At 44.9% G+C, this 19,894-nt stretch overlaps 1 protein-coding gene and 1 non-coding gene across 3 annotated transcripts in view; one reads left to right on the forward strand and one right to left on the reverse strand.

Moving 5' to 3' along the window:
* Positions 1–19,894, reverse strand: part of RHBDL2 (rhomboid like 2) — a 58,872-nt gene that overhangs the window by 25,912 nt on the left and 13,066 nt on the right. The window contains exons 1-4 of one of the 2 annotated variants that reach the window (XM_074380558.1): positions 12,697–15,121; positions 7,944–8,314; positions 6,044–6,192; positions 4,803–4,915 (exon numbers count right to left, since the gene is read on the reverse strand). In XM_074380558.1, the coding sequence (XP_074236659.1) occupies positions 4,803–4,915; positions 6,044–6,192; positions 7,944–8,189 (508 nt within the window). In that variant the 5' untranslated portion in view covers positions 8,190–8,314; positions 12,697–15,121. Of the gene's footprint in view, positions 1–4,802; positions 4,916–6,043; positions 6,193–7,943; positions 8,315–12,696; positions 15,122–19,894 lie in introns of those variants that run through there. The other variant, XM_010347568.2, reaches the window with a different exon arrangement.
* On the forward strand, positions 16,961–17,064 carry LOC120366155 (U6 spliceosomal RNA). The gene has a single exon (XR_005580903.1). It is a non-coding gene; the product is annotated as a U6 spliceosomal RNA (small nuclear RNA).

Here is a 19,894-nt window from a genome sequence, read left to right on the forward strand (position 1 = left end):
TATTCTAACACTTATATGGAAAGGGAAAGGAATTAGAACAGCTAAATTTTGAAAATGAATAAAGTGAGAGGAATCATTCTGATTTCAAGACTTACTATATAGCGACAGTAATCAAGCCTATGTATTGGTGGAGGAATACACACAGAAATTGATGGAATAAAAAGAACCCAGAATAGCCCCCACATAACTACAGGCAAATGATTTTTTCTAATAGTGCAAAAGCAGTTCATTGAAGGAGGAAAAAGTGTTGAATGAATTGTTCTAGCATATCGCCCAGGCTGGAGTGCAGTGGCATGATCTCAGCTCACTGCAACCTCTGCCTCCCAGGTTCAAGTAATTCTCGTGCCTCAGCCTCCCCATAGCTGGGATTACAGGCACACGCCACCATGCCCAGCTAATTTTCGTAGTTTTAGTAGAAAGAGGGTTTCACTGTGTTGGCCAGGCTGGTCTCAAACTCCTGACCTCATGATCCACCTGCGTCGGCCTCTCAAAGTGCTGGGATTATAGGCGTGAGCCACTGAGGCTGGCCTACTATAACTGGATATCTTTAGGCCAAACAAACGAAAAGAATCTCAAACTCAAAATGGGTTGTATATTTGAAAGTAAAGGCTGGGCGAGGTGGCTCACATCTATAATCCAAAGTACTTTGGGAGGCCAAGGTGGGCAGATCACCTGAGGTCAGGAGTTCAAGACTAGCCTAGCCAACATGGCAAAACCCTATCTCAACTAAAAATACAAAAATTAGCTGGGCATGGTGGTGGGTGCCTGTAATTCCAGCTACTCAGGAGGCTGAGACCAGATAATCACTTGAACCTGGGAAGCAGAGGTTGCAGTGAGCCAAGATCACACCACTGCACTCCAGCCTGGGTGACAAGAGCAGAACACCATCTCAAAAAAATAAATAAATAAAGTTAAAAAGTAAAAAAGTAAAGCATAGGGCTTGGAGCAGTGGCTCAGGCCTATAATCCCAACACTTTAGGAGGCCAAAGCCAGAGGTTCACTTGAGCACAGGAGTTCGAGGCTGCAGGCCACAGTAAGCTATGATTGCGCCACTGCACTCCAGCCTAGGCAACAAAGTGAGACCCTGTCTCTAAAAATAAACAAACAAACAAATAAATATAAAGCATTAAACTATAACTTTTAGAAGATAACATTGGAAAACCTCCTCAGGACCTAAGGTTCAGTGAAAAGTTTTTAAGACATAACCCCAAAAGCACAATTCATAAATGGAAAAATTGGTAAATTAGACTTCACCAAAATTTAGAATTCATGTTCTGTGAAAGATCTTGGCAAGAAGATAAAAAGACAAGCTACAGACTGGGTGAAAATATTTATAAACTACATATTCAGTTAAGGGCTAGCATCTAGAACAGGCGTCCCCAAACTTTTTACATAGGGGGCCAGTTCACTGTCCCTCAGACCGCTGGAGGGCCGCCACATACTGTGCTCCTCTCACTGACCACCAATGAAAGAGGTACCCCTTCCTGAAGTGCGGCGGGGGGCCAGATAAATGGCCTCAGGGGGCCGCATGCAGCCCGTGAACTGTAGTTTGGGGATGCCTGATCTAGAATACATAAAGAATTCTCAAAATTCAACAGTTAAAAAGTTAGCAAATGGGCAAAAAACATGAAGAGGCATTTCACTAAAGAAGATAGAAGGCAGATAAGCACATAAAAAGATACTCAAGAATACATCTCAGAACGTCCCTCCAAATTCGGAAAAAAAAAAAAAAAAAAAAGATATTCAACATCATTGCCCATTAGAAAAATGCAAATTAAAACCGTGATCAGATATCAGTACCCACTTAGGAGTGAAATGGGGAAAAGCTCCCTTGCCCTCTCACAGGACTTGTGATGGGGGTGTGGCTGGCTTCTTCAGTGCCCCACTGCTCAAACCTCTAGGGGAGCATACAGATGGGCAGGCTGCAGGGCTCTGACCCCACGGCAGCGTCTACGGGTGAATTTACAGCGGAAGCACCAGTGGGCATGTGTTATAGGGTACTTTTTTAGTTTAGCCCTTCCATAGGTGACTTCTGCTACTCAGCTCAATTAGACTTCTGCCTTCTTTCAAGGTCAGAGAGCTTTCTGTATCCCAGGGTTCTTGCCTTGGTGTACCGGAAGAATTAGATCACATGGGGGCTTGGAGAAAGAGTGTAAGGTTTTTTGTTTGTTTGTTTTTGAGACAAAGTCTCGCTCTGTCACCAGGCTAGAGTACAGTGGCACGATCTCAGCTCACTGTAACCTCTGCCTCCCGGGTTCAAGCAATTCTCCTGCCTCAGCCACCCCAGTAGCTGGGACTATAGGCGTACACCACCACACCCAGCTAACTTTTGTATTTTTAGTAGAGATGGGGTTTCACCATGTTGGATCAAGACCAGGATGGTTTCCATCTCTTGACCTCATGATCTGCCTGCCTCGACCTCCCAAAGTGCTGGGATTACAGGCATAAGCCACCATGCCCAGCCGAGTGCAAGGTTTTATCAAATGGAAGTAGCTCTCAGCAGCAGATGGGTTAGCCAGAAGGGTGATCGTTTTTCCCTGGAGTAGGGCCACTCGGCAGCCCAGGCTCTCCTCCAACTGCCCCAGCCAAACTCCGCATCCTTCTGCTGCTGGTCAGTGGCCTGCTGGCATGCTGGCTCCTGTCCTGTCATCTGCCAGTGTGTTCCTCCTGACATCCAGCTGCTTTCATGTCTGCCAGCCAGGGTCTCAAAGTTTTTATAGGCCCAGATGGGGCGTGGCAGGCCAGGGTAGTATTGGGAAATGCACCATTTGGGCAGGAAAACAAAAATGTCTTGTCCTCACCTAAGTCCGTGAGCACAGGCTAGGGTGGGAGTGCGGGGGTAGAGCCCTAGCCAGGAACCATGCCCTCCTCTAACCAGCACTTCCCTTCCCTGCTTCCACATCACAAGCACAGGTAAAGTAAAAAATCAGGCAACACCAAACAGTGAATCTGAATCATTTATATTGCCAGGGTGAATATAAAATGGGAGAGACATTCTAGAAAACATTCTTTAAATGTTTCATATTTAAAGAATTTTCTTTAAAAATTCACCTGTAATCCCAGCAAGGCCAAGGTGGGCAGATCATGAGGTCAAGAGTTCGAGACCAGCTCCCTCTGTCACCCAGGCTGGAGTGCCATGGTATGATCTCGGCTCACTGTCAACATGGTGAAACCCCGTCTCTACTAAAAATACAAATATTAGCTGGGCGTGGTGACAGGCACCCGTAATCCTAGCTACTTGGGAGGCTGAGGCAGGAGAATCACTTGAACCCAGGAGGCAGAAGTTGCAGTGAGCCCAGATCATACCATTGTACTCAAGCTGAGATGACAGGGCGAGACTCCATCTCAAAAGAAATTAACTAATTAATTAAATTTTTAAAAATGCCTCTATCATATGATCCAACAACTTTGCCTTTGGACATTTATCCTAGAGAACTGAAAACTGTGTTCACAAAGCCCCATACTGACGTTCATAAAAACTCATACACAAGTGTTTAGAGTGTTGTTATTCCTAATAGCCAAAAACTGAGAACAACTCAGATGTCCTTCAATGAGTGAATGGTTAAACAAGTGATGCTATATCCATTTTATGGAATAAATACTGGGCAATAAAAAGGAATAAACTACTGACACATGCAACGACCTAGATGAATCCCCAGAGAATTATGCTGGGTGAAGAAAATCAATCCCACAAGGCTATCTACTGGATTATTCCATTTATATAATATTCTTCAAATGACAACATTATAGAAATAGAGAACAGATCACTAGTTGCCAGGGGTAAAGGAGGGTGGGAGGGAAGGCAGTATAGCTATAAAAAGGCAACATGGGGGATCCATATGGCTTGAAAATGTTTTGTGCCCTGACTGTTACCAACGTGGATATCCTAGTTGTAATACAGTACTAATGTTTTGTAAGATGCCATCATTGAGGGTAGCTGGTTTAAAGGGTACATGAGACCTCTAGGAATCATTTTTAACAACTGCATATAAATCTACAATTATCTCAGAATTAAAAGTTTAATTTTAAAAAAAATGTTTCCAATAAGTAAACAAATGGATGGATGGGAATTCAAATATTTTCTTCCCATGCCATAACAGATCACCTTAGACGCACCCAGTTTTAGAGATCGCTGCCATATGCTGCTTGTACCTACTCAGTCTTTGGGCCCAGTAAGTTATTCTCTACATTCCCTTAATGTCTTCTTTCTTAAATGCAAATCTGAGCATGTTACCTCTCAAAATCATTAGTCTGCAGTTTTCTTTATTCCTTTTTTTTTAAGACAGAGTCTCGCTCTATTGCCCAGGCTGGAGTGTGAGGTACAGTGGCATGATCTTGTCTCACTGCAATCTCCGCCTCCTGGGTTCAAGCAATTCTGGTGCCTCAGCTCCCTGAGTAGCTAGGATGACAGGGGTGTGCCCCCATTCCAAGCTAATTTTTGTATTTTTAATAGGACAGGGTTTCACCATATTGGCCAGGCTGGTCTCGAACTCCTGGCCTCAAGTGGCCCCAACTCGGCCTCCCAAAGTACTGGGATTACAGGTGAGAGAGCCTGGCATACTTGCATTTTCAGTTATGCAAAACCCTGTCTTGAGTGTGAGCTACCTGAGGATAGGCACAATGACTAGTCCTTATGTGCGATATTATCTCTAATTAAATGACCTCTAAGGCTTAGTGTTCCCTAGCACATATTAGGAGTACAATAAATCAACTTCAAGAAGGCTACTGTAAGTGTATATTTCCTTTGCTTTTAATCCTAAGAGCCCAGAGGTATTGATTCTGTGTTACCTTAGAACACTGACCTGCAATCACTCCTGCCAGGTACACCAGCGCCACACGGAGGCCTTTGTGGACCATTTCCAAGGGAATACCCAAAACAAGCTGCATACAAAGATTCCCCAAGATGTGCTGAACTCTGCAACGACAAACAATAGTTGTCAAATATTATGACTAAACCAAGCAGTTATTTCCCAGGGAGACAAACTTTCATGTGTTTTTTCTAGTTAAGGATTTGCTTAACTAGAATTCCATTTTCTATTTTTTTTTTAAGCAGAAAACTTTTTTCTTTTTTATCATGCGTGTGTGTGCATGTGTATGTGTCAGTCTTTTTCATGTGTATGTGTGCGTGTGTGTGTGAGCAGAGATTGCACCACAACCTCCACCTCACGGTTCAAGCGACTCTCATGCCTCAGCCTCTCAATTAGCTGGGACTACAGCTAATTTTTAGTAGAAATGGGGTTTCACCACGTTAGACTGGTCTCGAATTCCTGACCTCAGTGATCCACCCATCTCAGCTTTCCAAAGTGCTGGGATTACAGGTGTGAGCCACCACGCCCAGCCAATTTTTCTATTTTTAGTAGAGACAGGGTTTCATCATGTTGACCAAATTGGTCTTGAACTCCCAACCTCAGGTGATCCACCCGCCTCGGCCTGGCAAAGTGCCTGGATTACAGGTATAAGCCACCATTCCTGGACCCTCTGGACATTAAAGGGAAAATATTAACTTCTCTTTAAGGCCCTGTTAGATATTTTTGTTACTTGCATCCAAAACATTCCTAATTTATATAACCCCACACATGATATATCCTACACAGCCTTGCAAATTTTTTTTTTTTTTTTTTTTTTTTTTGAGATGGAGTCTTGCTCTTGTCCCCCAGGCTGGAGTGCAATGGCACAATCTCAGCCCATTGCAACCTCCACCTCCCAGGTTCAAGCAATTCTCCTGCCTCAGACCCCTGGGACCATAGGTATGTGCCACCATGCCTGGCTAATTTTTTTATTTTTAGTAAAGATGGGGTTTCACCATATCAGCCAGGCTGGTCTCGAACTCCTGAACTCAAGTGATCTGCCTGCCTTGGCCTCTGTGACTACATCTAAGCCTCAGACATAAAACAGCAGGAGTAATACCTACTACCCCTCAGGGTTGCTGTGAAGATCAAACAAGATTATGTACATGAAAGTGCCTCATCAATAATAAAGTACCTAATAAACGTTAGAGGATATAATCACCTCTGATACCAGGGGCTTCAATGTCATTGCTTACCCAGCATGTACCAGCATGTATGAGATAAACCTCCACGCTTCTTCCCTCTTCTCAGGACTGTAGATAAAGGGACTTTCCAAGATGCCTGTGTCCAAGGTGATCCACTGTTTCTGAGGCTTCCACACAGCATAGTAAATAAACACTGCCAGCTGACGGAGGGAACAGACATTTGTGTTAACCATACCTTCTCCAGAGAGGGGCCCCATTCAAGCCCGTGGGCAGTAACTGTTTCGGATGATTCAGCCCTCAAGTGGGCCACACCGTAGTGCCAGAAGATGACATGAAATATACTTCTCCACCACTGTGGAAGTATATCCCACTGTGATGGTTCCCACCATACCCGACTTCCTCTGATGGTTGGGAGCAGTGCTAGCTCACATTGTAAGGCCCTGCTCTTGGACACTCTGCTCTCTGACACCATGTTCTCTATCACCCTCTCCCTCTTAAATACCCAGTGCCTTCATCATCACACCAACTGATCTTTCATTTACAACTTGCTATGAAAATAGATCAATGGCTGGGCGCAGTGGCTCACACCTGTAACCCCAGCACTTTGGGAGGCCAAGGCTGGCAGATCACAAGCTCAGGAGTTCAAGACCAGGCTGACCAACATGGTGAAACCCCGTCTTTACTAAAAATACAAAAATTAGCCGAGCATGGTGGCGTGCGCCTGTAATCCCAGCTATTCAGGAAGCTGGGGCAGGATAATCGGTTGAACATGGGAGGCAGAGGTTGCAGTGAACCAAGATCATACCACTGCACTCCAGCCTGGGCAGGACAGAGGGCTTTTTTGAGACGGAATTTTACTCTTGTTGCCCAGGCTGCAGTGCAATGGCACGATCTCATCTCACTGCAGCCTCCACCTCCCGGGTTCAAGCAATTCTCCTGCCTCAGCCTCCTGAGTAGCTGGGATTACAGGCACACACCACCATGCCACGCTAATTTTTGTATTTTTAGTAGAGATAGGATTTCACCCTATTGGCCAGGCTGGTTTCAAATTCCCAATCTCAGGTGATCTGCCTGCCTCAGTCTCCCAAAGGGCTGAGATTACAGGCATGAGCCACTACACCTGGCTTTTAAAATACATCTTAATCTCTCTTCCCCCAGCACACACACCTACTGATTCTGTTTTTCTGAAGAACTGTGACTAATACAGTTTCTGGGAAGGAAGCTGAGGCATCAGTGCATCAGTGGGAATTAAAAGGATTACATTAGGAACTTCCTAATGCCCGTGAATTCACACCCCACAGGCAGCCATGATTGGCTAGCTCCTTCGCAGGACATCAAGTGTGGGTGAAAACACTAGGTGCCATGAGGTAGAGGGGAGCCTCATCCTGGCCCCGTGTCTATGATGTGACCTTGGGAGCCAGCCCACCTCTCTGAGCCTTGCAGTCTTTTCTGGAAAACAAGAGGACTGTCTAGATCAGAGCTTGACAACACACCACGTGCTGCCTTAAGTAGACGTTGTTAAAGGATCCCATTTTTTTCCTACTGAAATTCAGAAACAGCCTATCATACTTCTAAACCTGGGGCCCCAGAAAGGCCTTACCAACTAGTCTAAATTGGTTCATGAGAGAAAACCCACGTGCAACCCCAGGATGATCTGGTTCCTAAAAACATCACGGTTAAAACGAAAAGCCACTGAAAATGCAGCCACAGCTGGGCAGATTTGTCTGACAAATGAAACTCTGCCCTGGGTTGGCAGTGAACCAGAATGTAAGGAAAGCCCCCAAAGGCAGCTCTGGGGAGGGAGGAGGCAGAGGTTAGGTGTGTGCTGTCCCCACCCCGCCAAGCTCTGTCACATGTTCCCAGTCCCTTCTCTAGATCTACAGCTGACCCCTAGTTTGTTTGCAACTCCTCCGTGCCACTTACTCCGGTACCCACCCCGCTCCCCATTCACCTCGGCCAGGCTGATGGAGATGATGAACACGGGGGGTGGGAAGCAGTTAGCTCTCTCCAAATATGTTCCTCGGGCCTTTTCGGGAAGCATCCATTTTGAGACGATCCTATGGACCTTTTTCTTCTTGGCACGATCTTTCCCTGCTCCATCCTCTCTCATTTTCTCCTCTTCCTCCAGCTCTTCCTTCATCTCTCTCTCCAGATTCAGATTCATGCTCTCCATCTCCAGATCATGAGCAGCAGCCATTGTCCCGGGTCCTTCCTCCACCCCAGAGGGACATGAATGCCAGGGAACAGCAGGTGGCCCCAGGTCTTCAGGCTTCGGCTCTTTCCTGGGCTGTCTGGTGCAACCACTGCTTTCCAAGGCCTTTCCTGTGTGTGAAGAAAAGGCAGCTGAAGATGATCAAAATGATCAAAACCTCCTAAATGGCCCAAAGTAAAGTTTTCTCTGCATTGTTTTAAAGAGCATGAGCCAAAAAGCCAGGTGACTGAGATTAAAACACAGTTGTACCATGTATCATCTGTAAGTTAACATCAGATAAATCACTTAATTAAATTCTCTGAGTCAGCTCACTGCAACCTCCGCCTCCTGGGTTCAAGCAATTCTTCTGCCTCGGCCTCCAGAGTAGCTGAGATTACAGGTGCGCACCATCACACCTGGCTAATTTTTGTATTTTTGGTAGAGAAGGGGTTTCACCATGTTGGCAAGGCTGGTCTTAAACTCCTGACCTCAAGTGATTTACCCACCTCGGCCTCCCAAAGTTCTGGGATTACAGGCACTGCCACTGAACCTGGCCCTGTTTTTAGCCATTTAAAGTGTACAATTCAATGAATTGAGTACATTTGCAATGTTGTGCAACTATCACCACTAGTTCCAAAACTTTCTCATCACAAAAACCTGATACCCATACCCATTAAGCCGTTAATTCCTATTGCCCTCTTGCCATAGTCCTTGGCAATGACGAATCTGCTTTCTGTGTCTATGGATTTACCTATTCCGGATATTTCATACACAGGTAAATGAAATCATACAATATGTATGTACCATAGAGTGCATGGCCTTCTGTGCTTGGCTTCCTTCCCATAATGTTTTCAAGGGGCATGCATGTTGTAGCAAGGGTCAGAATTTCCTGTTTGTTTTTTTGGGGGATGGGGAGCAGGCAGAGTCTTGCTTTGTTGCCCAGGCTGGAATGCAGTGGTATGATCTCGGCTCTCTGCAACCTCCACCTCCCAGGTTCAAGTGATTCTCCAGGCTCAGCCTCCCAGGTAGCTGGAATTGCAGGCACCTGCCACCATGCCTAACTAATATTTTGTATTTTTAATAGATATGGGGTTTCACCATATTGGCCAGGCTGGTCTCAAACTTCTGACCCCAAGTGATCCGCCCACCTTGGCCTCCCAAAGTGCTGGGATTACAGGCGTGAGCCATTGCCCCCAGTAGAATTTCCTTTTTTTACGGCTGAATGCTACTGTGTTGTACAGACATGCCACATTTTGTTTATTCACTCATCTGTTTATGGCCATTTGGGTTGTTTCCGCCTTTTGGCTATTGCGAATGAACATCCCTGTAAAGTTGTGTTTAAACATCTGTTTCTAGTTTGAGTGGGGGTGTATACCTATGAGTGGAATTGCTGGGTCATATAATAATTAATTCTATGTTTAACTTATTGGGAAACCTTCAGATTCACATTTTAAACTCAGGATAATGATAGCACTTGCCTCGTAACATTGCTGGGAAGATTACTTGAGATCATGCACGTGAAGCACTTAGAACAGTAAGCTCTTGGAGGCCAAGGTGGGCGGATCACTTGAGGTCAGGAGTTTCAGAGCAGACTGGCCAACATGGTGAAACCTCGTCTCTACTAAAAATACAAAAATTAGCTGGGCATAGTGGCACTGTAATTCCAGCTATTTGGGAAGCTGAGGCACGAGAATCACTTGAACCTGGGAGGTGTATTTAGGCCAGACTTGTGCCACTGCACTCCAGACTGGGTGACAGAGCAAGACTCTGTCTCAAAAAAAAAAAAAAAAGAACAGTATCTGGCACATAGTAAACACCCTATAATTATTAGTTGTTATCGGCTATGGACGGATGGATGGGTTTTAGATGGATGGATGGATAGATGGAAGGGATGGAGCTGAGCCTGGGGCCTGTTCTTACACTGCATGTTACTGGGAATCAGATCAAGTTCAATTGATTTTCAAATAAAACTCATTAGGCAAGTTTTCACATTACAATAGGTTATATTCAATACATTTAAGAAGAGACATTTTTCTTTTCCCCAACAACTTTTCTGAAATAAAGTCTTTTTCTCTCCACTGCATTTTTTACCCACCCCTCACCCACCTCCATAGATATAACTATATTTTATTAATTTCCCTTGAATATTGATGATTTTTTCTAGTTTTTGCCACGTCTCATAATTGACGAAATACAATGTGGATTTAAGATCAGCAGCTTTTAACTACAAATATTAAAGTATTTCAGTTCAATTAGGGACAGCTCTCATTGTATAAATCAGCCTTATTGTAAATCTAAATATCATACATAATCATTTTATGAGGAAATGAAATTCCATATTGTTTTGTTTTGTTTTGTTTTGAGACGGAGTTTTGCTCTTGTTACCCAGGCTGGAGTGCAATGGCGCGATCTCGGCTCACTGCAACCTCCGCCTCCTGGGTTCAGGCAATTCTCCTGCCTCAGCCTCCTGAGTAGCTGGGATTACAGGCACACGCCACCATGCCCAGCTAATTTTTTTTTTTTTTTTTTTTTTTTGTATTTTTAGTAAAGACAGGGTTTCACCATGTTGACCAGGATGGTCTCGATCTCTTGACCTCGTGATCCACCCGCCTTGGCCTCCCAAAGTGCTGGGATTACAGGCATGAGCCACCGCACCCGGCCAATTTTTTGTATTTTTAGTAGAGACGGGGTTTCACCATGTTGACCAGGATGGTCTCGATCTCTTGACCTCGTGATCCACCCGCCTCGGCCTCTCAAAGTGCTGGGATTACAGGCTTGAGCCACCGCGCCTGGCCAAAATTCCATATTGTTAACGACTTTGTAAAAGGAGCTACAAAATAAGGATTACATTTGCCCTTATCTTGGAATTTCAACAGTTCCAGAATTTTACAACTTTGCGACCACCATTTTAAGTGTGTTAGTGCCTAAGCATATTTCCTGCGCTGCAAAATAGTTGACCCCATCGGTTTAGCCAAAACTCACTGCATGTCTGCTTTCTGCCTTGCCTTGTACCATAAAGCAGACAGGTACTTCTAGCTACTTTAGGCTCCAGCACCAAATGAGCACATTGGTAGCAGTTTGAAGCATTTGGGGTTTTCTTATTTATTTACTTATTTTGAGACGGAGTCTGGCTCTGTGGCCCAGGCTGGAGTACAGTGGCACGATCTCAGCTCATTGAAACCTCCACCTCCTGGGTTCAAGTGACTCTCCTGCCTCAGCCTCCCAAGTAGCTTGAATTACAGGTGCCCACCACCATGCCAGCTAATTTTTGTATTTTTAGTAGAGATGGGTTTTCACCATGTCGGCCAGGCTGGTCTTGAACTCTTGGCCTCCCAAAGTGCTGGGATTACAGGTGTGAGCCACAGCACCCGGCCTATTTTAATTTTTTTGAGACAAGATCTCTCTCTGTCACCCAGGCTGGAATGCAGTGGCAGGATCACAGCTCACTGCAGCCTCTACTTCCCAGGCTTCAGCGAGCCTCCCACCTCAGCCTCCCAAGTAGCTGGGACTGCAAGCATACACGCCACCATGCCCAGCTATTTTTTTTCTCTGTTGAGATGGTGTCTTCCTGTGTTATCCAGGCAGGTCTCAAACTCCTGGGCTCCAGTGATCCTCCTGCCTCAGCCTCCCAAAGTTCTGGGATTACAAGTGTGAGCACTGCAGCCAGTCAGTGTTTTGATTTTACCTCTCAGTCAATTACCATCATCCTCCAACTCCCTTACCTGTCCACCCTGTTTCCTGAGAATAGGTGCCACTCTCTGATTTAGCTGATCTCCAAAACCTGGTGCTGTAATACTCACAGGTGCTCCTTCCAGTCTCTGACATTTTCCCATCTCTCCTACTCATGTTTATCTCCTTTCTCGCTCCTGAATTTCTGAGGAAATATTACCTATCAGATTGGTAACAATGAAAAAGACTCAGGCTGGTGCGGTGGCTCACACCTGTAATCCCAGCACTTTGGGAGGCCGAGGTGGGTGGATCATCTGAGGTCAGGAGTTCAAGACCAGCCTGGCTAACATGGTGAAACCCCATCTCCACTAAAAATACAAAAATTAGCTGGGCATGGTGGCAGGAGCCTGTAATCCCAGCTACTCAGGAGGCTGAGGCAAAAGAATCACTTGAAACTGGAAGGCGGAGGTTTCAGCGAGCTGAAATTGTGCTGTTGCACTCAATCCTGGATGACGAGAGTGAAACTCCATCTTCAAAATCAAAAGAGAAAAAGAAAAAAAAAACTGATACTATCCCATATTTATGAGGCTATGTGGAATTGGGTGCAGTATATGAGGTATAAATTAATGCAGCCATTTGGAAGGCAACTGGCCAATGTCTATAAAACAGCATATACCTTTCAACAAAACCATCCAACTTCTAGAAATCTACCTTTAAAAGTATTTGAGCTCATACACAAAGCTATATTTATAAGCAATCTAGATGAATTTTAGTGGGGTTGCTGTATTTTGTAACAGTTCTAATTCTTAGGTAGTTCTTCCTTACCCTGCTGGAATCTACTCACCATCTCCCGGGTCCAAGGTTTCCTTCCCTAGGGCCTCACGAAGCAAATCTAATCAAAGGTCATGTCATTAATTTTGTCCTTCCTTGGGCGTGGCCTGTATATAAACTCCATGGGCTCTACAGGTCAACCTTGGGATACGATGTCCAGAAACACACTTCAGGTTACCAGAATTTTTGGAAGCCCAATTGAATGGAGCAGGAGTCTCAAAACAAAACAATGATTACAACACATTATAGTCTCAAAGAAATACAACAGCATCAACAGCTGTCCATTCATTTACTTGGCACTTGACCAGTCATTCTTCGGCTGTCATTCACTGGGTGGATATTTACTGCACTGACTCTGCTTTCTTACTCACTAAGCAAACCTCTTGCCTCTTATCTGCAGCAAGTTGCTGCCCACTCTTTTTTGAAAGGCCTCACATACACAGATCCATACTGGGTGGCGCTGCTGGGAAAAGTTCACATCCTACAGGTAGGGACCTGGGTAGATTGTTAGAATGTCTCTAGCCTTCTGGTTTAAAATGGAAATGTCCCTTATGCACACTGAGAACCAAAACCCTTTCACAGGTTCCTAGGATTGAGGAGGGAGAAGAAGAACCAAAACGCTTTCCTTTGTGGTTGGCAAGTATTCTTTTTTAAAAATATTTTTAACTGTATTATTACTTTCTTTTTTTTGAGATGGTGGCCTCCCTATGTTGTCCAGCCTGGTCTCAAATCCTTGAATTCAAGGGATCCTCCCCACTTGACCTCTCAAAGCACTGGGATTCCAGGCGTCAGACAGTTTGTAATCCACAAGTATTCTCAAGAGAAAACATAGAAAGATCCCACCTGGCCACAAGTACTCTTTTTTTTTTTTTTTTTTTTTTTTTTGAGATGGCGTCTCGCTCTGTCACCCAGGTTGGAGTGCAGTAGTGAAACCTCAGCTCACTGCAACCTCCCCATCCGGGGTTCAAGCAATTCTGCTGCCTCAGCCTCCTGAGTAGCTCGGATTATAGGCACACACCACCACGCCCAGCTAATTTTTGTATTTTTAGTAGAGACGAGGTTTCACCATGTTGGTCAGGCTGGTCTTGAACTCCTGAGCTTGTGATCCGCCCACCTCGGCCTCCCAAAGTGCTGGGATTACAGGTGTAAGCCGCCATGCCCAGCCCACAAGTACTCTTAAAAGGAAACACAGAAGGAATTTTCCTAATTCCTGACTTTGCCTGGAATAAGCATTACTTATTATCAATCACAGAGCCAGAGTATTGGCCAAAGACTTGAAAGGGCACTGTGCTCATTTACCCAGGACAATTGACTACTTTAAAAATATATATATCTGTAGAAAAGAGATTTCTTTTTTGTTCCTTTCTTTTCTTTTTCTTTTCTTTTCTTTTCTTTTTTTTTTTTCTGAGACCGAGTTTTGCTCTTGTTGCCCAGGCTAGAGTGCAATAGTGCCATCTCAGCTCACTGCAACCTCCGTTTCCCAGGTTGAAACGATTCTCCTGCCACACCCTCCCAAGTAGCTGGGATTATAGGCACCCACCACCACGCCTGGCTAATTTTGTATTTTTAGTAGAGACAAGGTTTCACCATGTTTGTCAGGCTGATCTCAAACTCCTGACCTCAAGTGATCCACCTGCCTAGGCCTCCCAAAGTGCTAGAATTACAGGGGTGAGCCACCGTGCCTGGCCAAAAAGAGATTTCTATAAAGAGATTTACATAGGAGACTCCTAACATTTGCAAGAGATTTTTCCAGACCTTTCAGATGCCCTAATCCACTACATACCACCTTGTGTCTCCCAAAATTACACTGTAATGTGTCCAGGCCGGACACAGTAACTCACACCTGTAATCCCAGCACTTTGGGAGGCTGAGGCGGTCAGATCACTTAAGGTCAGGAGTTCGAGACTAGCCTGGCCAACATGGAGAAACCCTGCCTCTACTAAAAATACAAAAATTAGCCAGGCATGGTGGCATGCACCTGTAATCCCAGCTACTAGGGATACTGAGGCAGGAGAATCAGAGTTGAATCTCTTCTTATCTTTTAGTAAAGATTAAACTCTCTCTTGATGAGCAGTTTTGGCACTGGCTGATGCACTCACTAAACAACTTTTCCTTGTATCTCAGTGACACACATGTTGATCTAATGCTATCAGGGATCTCAGACACCACTGAACTTGACATGCCATGCCAATTTATCCAAAAATTCTATTTGTAGCCAAAAAAACAAAGTCACTTTCTTATACCTCCTCACTTTCTCTCTGTTTGTATCACTGGCACTATTGAGTGATTTATTTAATGAATCTTTTCTACTCTGCAAACAGGAAACAAATATTTTAATCACTGCATGCAAACTACATAAAGGATAATAGTTCTGTGAGATGTCCAGGCAGAGTAGTAGGCCTGGCTCACTAATAGGCAAAGCCAGTCATTCAACTCATATTCATTCATAATGGGCCTTTGGGAGTAACTAACAAATTAACAAAATTGCAAGTGTTGAAACTGCAAATGTCAGGGACTTCCAGTGGATTCTCTTGACAACAGGTACGTAGCCATCATTTGTCAGTTCCCTTGGGGAATTTATCTTCTCTTGGTGGGCAGCAGGAAACGGCTTCCATCAGAGACACTAACCATGCCCAATATCCACTTTTCCGTGTCCCTAGGTAGCTAGAGTGATCTACACTTGACCAATCAGCTGCATTTGCTTAGGATTTCTGATGCTGGAGCTGGGGATGGGAAAAATTCTTTACAGTGATTGCAGCAGTGGCAGCAGTATCCAGTGTCCAGACAGGCTTGCCATTGGGTCAGCATGGCATCCAGCATCCATCGCCAGCCGTGGCTGTGATGAAGGCAGCAGCAGCTCTGAGGCTGTCCTCAGCAACTGGCTCTGTGATGGGATTTTGGTGTGATTCTAGGTGCCTGGTCTCTCTGTTTCTGCTTATTTTCCAAGCCTTGTTTCTACAGTCTTCCAGTGATTCTATAACTTACTCAATGTGCTTTCAACAAAATTCATTTCCCGATTTAATTAGTCAGAGTCAGTTCCCATCTTTTGCAATCAGAAACCTGACTAGGCCAGGCATGGTAGCTCATACCTGTAATCCTAGCACTATGGGAGGCCAAGGCGGGAGAACTGCTTGAGCCCAGAACTTCAAGACCAGCCTGGGCAACATAGTGAGACCCTCGTCTCTAAAAAAAATTAATACATTAGCTGGGCATAGTACTGTGTGGTTGTGGTCCCAACTACTTGGGAGGCTAAGGTGGGAGGATTGCTTGAGCCTGGGAGGTTGAGGCTACAGTGAGCTGTGATCATACCACTGCACTTTACCCTGGGCAATAGAAAGAGACTTAAAAAATAAATAAATAAAAGAATTTGACTAATACACCTGAATAGCCAAGAAATTCTTCTTAACTCTACCTGGAGTGTTCTTGTTGCAAGTTAAATTCAGTTCTTGGCTGGGCGCGGTGGTTCACACCTGTAATCCCAGCATTTTGGGAGGCTGAGGTGTGTGGATCACCTGAGGTCAGGCGTTCGAGACAAGCCTGGCTAACATGGCAAAACCCCATCTCTACTAAAATTACGAAAAAAAAAAAAATTAACCAGGTGAGGTGGCGGATGCCTTTAATCCCAGCTACTGGGAAGGCCGAGGTAGGAGAATCATCTGAACCCAGGAGACAGAGGTTGCAGTCAGCCAAGATCGCTCCACTACACTCCAGCCTGGGCAACAGAGATAGACTCCACCTCAAAAAAAAAAAAAAAAATCAATAAAAATAAAATCAGTTCTTGTTCTGCGTTTGGGAGGCATAGTGCGAGGAGCATAGCATCAGGAGATGTGTTTTCTGGTCTACACTGCCACTTCCTGGCTGTGTGACCAGGGGCAAGTTCCTTCCTGGCTCTGAGCCATAATTCTCTCAGCTGCACAGTAAAATTTCCCAGACTGGCTTTGCCAAAAAATTTATCAAAAACTAACCGGGGCTGGGTACAATGGCTCACGCCTATAATCCCAGCACCTTGGCAGGCCAAGGTGGGTGGATCACCTGAGGTCACGAGTTAGAGACCAGCCTGGCCAACACAGTGAAACCCCATCTCTACTAAAATACAAAAAAGTTAGCCAGGCATGGTGATGCGTGCCTGTCATCCCGACTACTTTGGAGGCTGAGGCAGGAAAATCGCTTGAACCTGGGAGGTGGAGGTTGCAGTGAGCCAAGACTGTGCCACTACACTCCATCCTGGGTGGCAGACCAAGACCCAGTCTCAATCAGTCAATAAAAGAATGCTTGTGGTGCTCCCTTTGGCAGCACATATACTAAAACTGAAACAATACAGAGATTAGCATGGCCCCTGCACAAGGATGACACGAAAATTCATGAAGTGTTTCATACAAAATATCAGAGTTATTTAAAAATTTAAAAAAAAAAAAGAATCCTTGTGGAAAAAACAGGGAAAGACAGAGGAAGACAAAGAGAGGAGGGAAAAGGGGGAGGAGGAATTCTAACCACACATTGACTAAGCCTTTGTGTGACTTTGTGTTGAAAAAAGCCTGCTACCAACCCTTTTCTCTGCACGGCCGCACCCCTTCCATTCTCATTCTATCATTGGGTACCATCGCAGTGAAGCCACCATGTCATAATGGCTGCCAAAAAAAGGGCTTACCATCTGCCTTTGAAGAATACCCTACCTTGTGTTTGACACTGTAAAGACCTGAATTCTACTCCCAGCATCCACATTTAGTTTTTCACTGGGCCGGAGTTTCCTCAGCTGTAAAACAGCTCAGCCGGGCACGGTGGCTCACACCTGTAATCCCAGCACTTTGGGAGGCAAAGGCAGGTGGATCACCTGAGGTCAGGAGTTCAAGACCAGCCTGACAAACATGGAAAAACCCCATCTCTACCAAAAATACAAAATTAGGCCAAGCACGGTGGCTCATGCCTATAATCCCAGCACTGACGGAGATTGAGGTGGGCAGATCACAAGGTGAGGAGTTCGAGACCAACCTGGACAATACGGTGAAACCCTGTCTCTACTAAAAATATGACAAAATTAGCTGCGGGTGGTGGTGAGTGCCTGTAATCCCAGTTACTCAGGAGGCTGAGGCAGGAGAATTGCTTGAACCCAGGAGCCAGAGGTTGCAGTGGGCCAAGATTGTGCCACTACACTCCAGCTTGGGCAATAGAGGGAGACTCTGTCTCAAATAAATAAATAAATAAATAAATAAATAAATAAAAATAAATAAATAAATAAATAAGCCTGGCATGGTGGCGCATTCCTGTAATCCCAGCTACTCAGGAGGCTGAGGCAGGAGAATCGCTTGAACACTGGAGGCAAAGGTTTCGGTGAGCCAAGATCGCGCCATTTCACTCCAGTCTGGGCAACAAGAGCGAAACTTCGTCTCAAAAAAAAAGCAAACAGAGTTCACCTCTGCCCTGAATATCTTACAGAATTGTTGTAAGGATCAAATAAAAGAATAAAGAGTTACTGGAATAATAAACTTATTGTGTGCTGGCTCCCAGGCTAATTATGAGCATTCCCTTAATTTTTACAACTTTGTAAGGTAGGGTAATAACATTCCCATTTTAAGGATAAAGAAACCCAGGCTCCCAAAGTAACTTACTTAAGGTCTCCCAGCTAAGGATGGGAGGGCTGGGAGAAGAGTCTCAGGCGCCTCACTCCAAAGCCCCCACCATGTTCCACTGCCCCTGTGATTTACACTTACCAAGTGTTATAGAAAGATGCTTCTTCATCTGTCATGGGATTAGGGTTAAAAATAAAAATTGCCGGGCACGGTGGCTCACGCCTGTAATCCCAGCACTTTGGGAGGCCGAGGCGGGTGGCTCACGAGGTCAAGAGATCGAGACCATCCTGGTCAACATGGTGAAACCCCGTCTCTACTAAAAATACAAAAAATTAGCTGGGCATGGTGGCGCGTGCCTGTAGTTCCAGCTACTCGGGAGGCTGAGGCAGGAGAATTGCTTGAACCCAGGAGGTTGCGGTGACCCGAGATCGTGCCATTGCACTCCAGCCTGGGTAACAAGAGTGAAACTCCGTCTCAAAAAAAATATAATAAAATAAAATAAAATAAAATAAAATAAAAATTTACTCCAGCCTTGGCAACAGAGCAAGACCCTGTCTCAAAAATAAATAAATTTAAGATAAAATTTAAATTTTTTTTTTTATAATAAATTTTAAAAATTATTTTTTATTTATTATAAAAAATATATTTATAATAGTGCAATGGAGTGCAATGACGTGATCTTGGCTCATTGAAACATCTACCTCCCAAGTTCAAGTGATTCTCTTGCCTCAGCTTCCCAAGTAGCTGGGATTACAGGCATGTGCCGCCACACCTGGCTAATTTTCTATTTTTGGTAGAGACAAGGTGTTGGCATTTCTAGTAGAGACAGGGTGTTGGTCGTGTTCTCCATGTTGGTTGGGCTGGTCTCGAACTCCCAACCTCAGGTGATCCGCCCACCTCTGCCTCCCAAAGTGCTGGAGGCATGAGCCACCATGCACCCAGCCACATAAAATTTTTTTTAAATAAACAATAATGTGCCAGGCACAGTGGCTCATATCTGTAATCTTAGCACTTTGAGAGACCAAGGCAGGAGGATTGCTTGAGGCCAGGAGTTTGAGACCAGCCTGGGCAATACAGTGAAAATCCTTCTTTACAAAAAAAAAAAAAAAATTCTTAATTTATTATTTTTTTAAGACGGAGTTTCACCATGTTGGTCAGGCTGGTCTTGAACTCCTGACCTCAGGTGATCTGCCTGCCTCGGCCTCCCAGAATGCTGGGATTACAGGCATGAGCCACTGCACCTAGCCAAAAAATTTTTTAAAATTAAAGTTTGCCAGGAGCAGTGGTGTGCACACCTGCACTTCCAGCTACTAGGGAGGCTAAGGCGGGAGGATCACTTGAACCAGGAAGTTCAAGATTGCAGTGAGCTACAATGGTGCCACTTGGACTCTAGCCTAGGTGACAGAGTGAAACCCTGTCTCCAAAAACTAAATTTAAAAAAAAATTTAAAGAAAAGAAGTGTGAATCTTCTTTTTGGTTTTCATCCCGCCTTCCTGTTCTGTTATCTCCCTCCTTTTCCTCCAGCTGCCTAGACAGTCCCAGACCAGACCCTGGGAATTCCCAAACGGAAGCTGTAGAGGATGTGGCAGGTCATGACCCCTGGGGGAAGATGGATCTGGGAATTCCCACCATCCCCATTGCTAC

The sequence above is a fragment of the Saimiri boliviensis genome, chromosome 11, assembly GCF_048565385.1.
Source record: "Saimiri boliviensis isolate mSaiBol1 chromosome 11, mSaiBol1.pri, whole genome shotgun sequence".
NCBI classification, from domain to species: Eukaryota; Metazoa; Chordata; class Mammalia; order Primates; family Cebidae; genus Saimiri; species Saimiri boliviensis.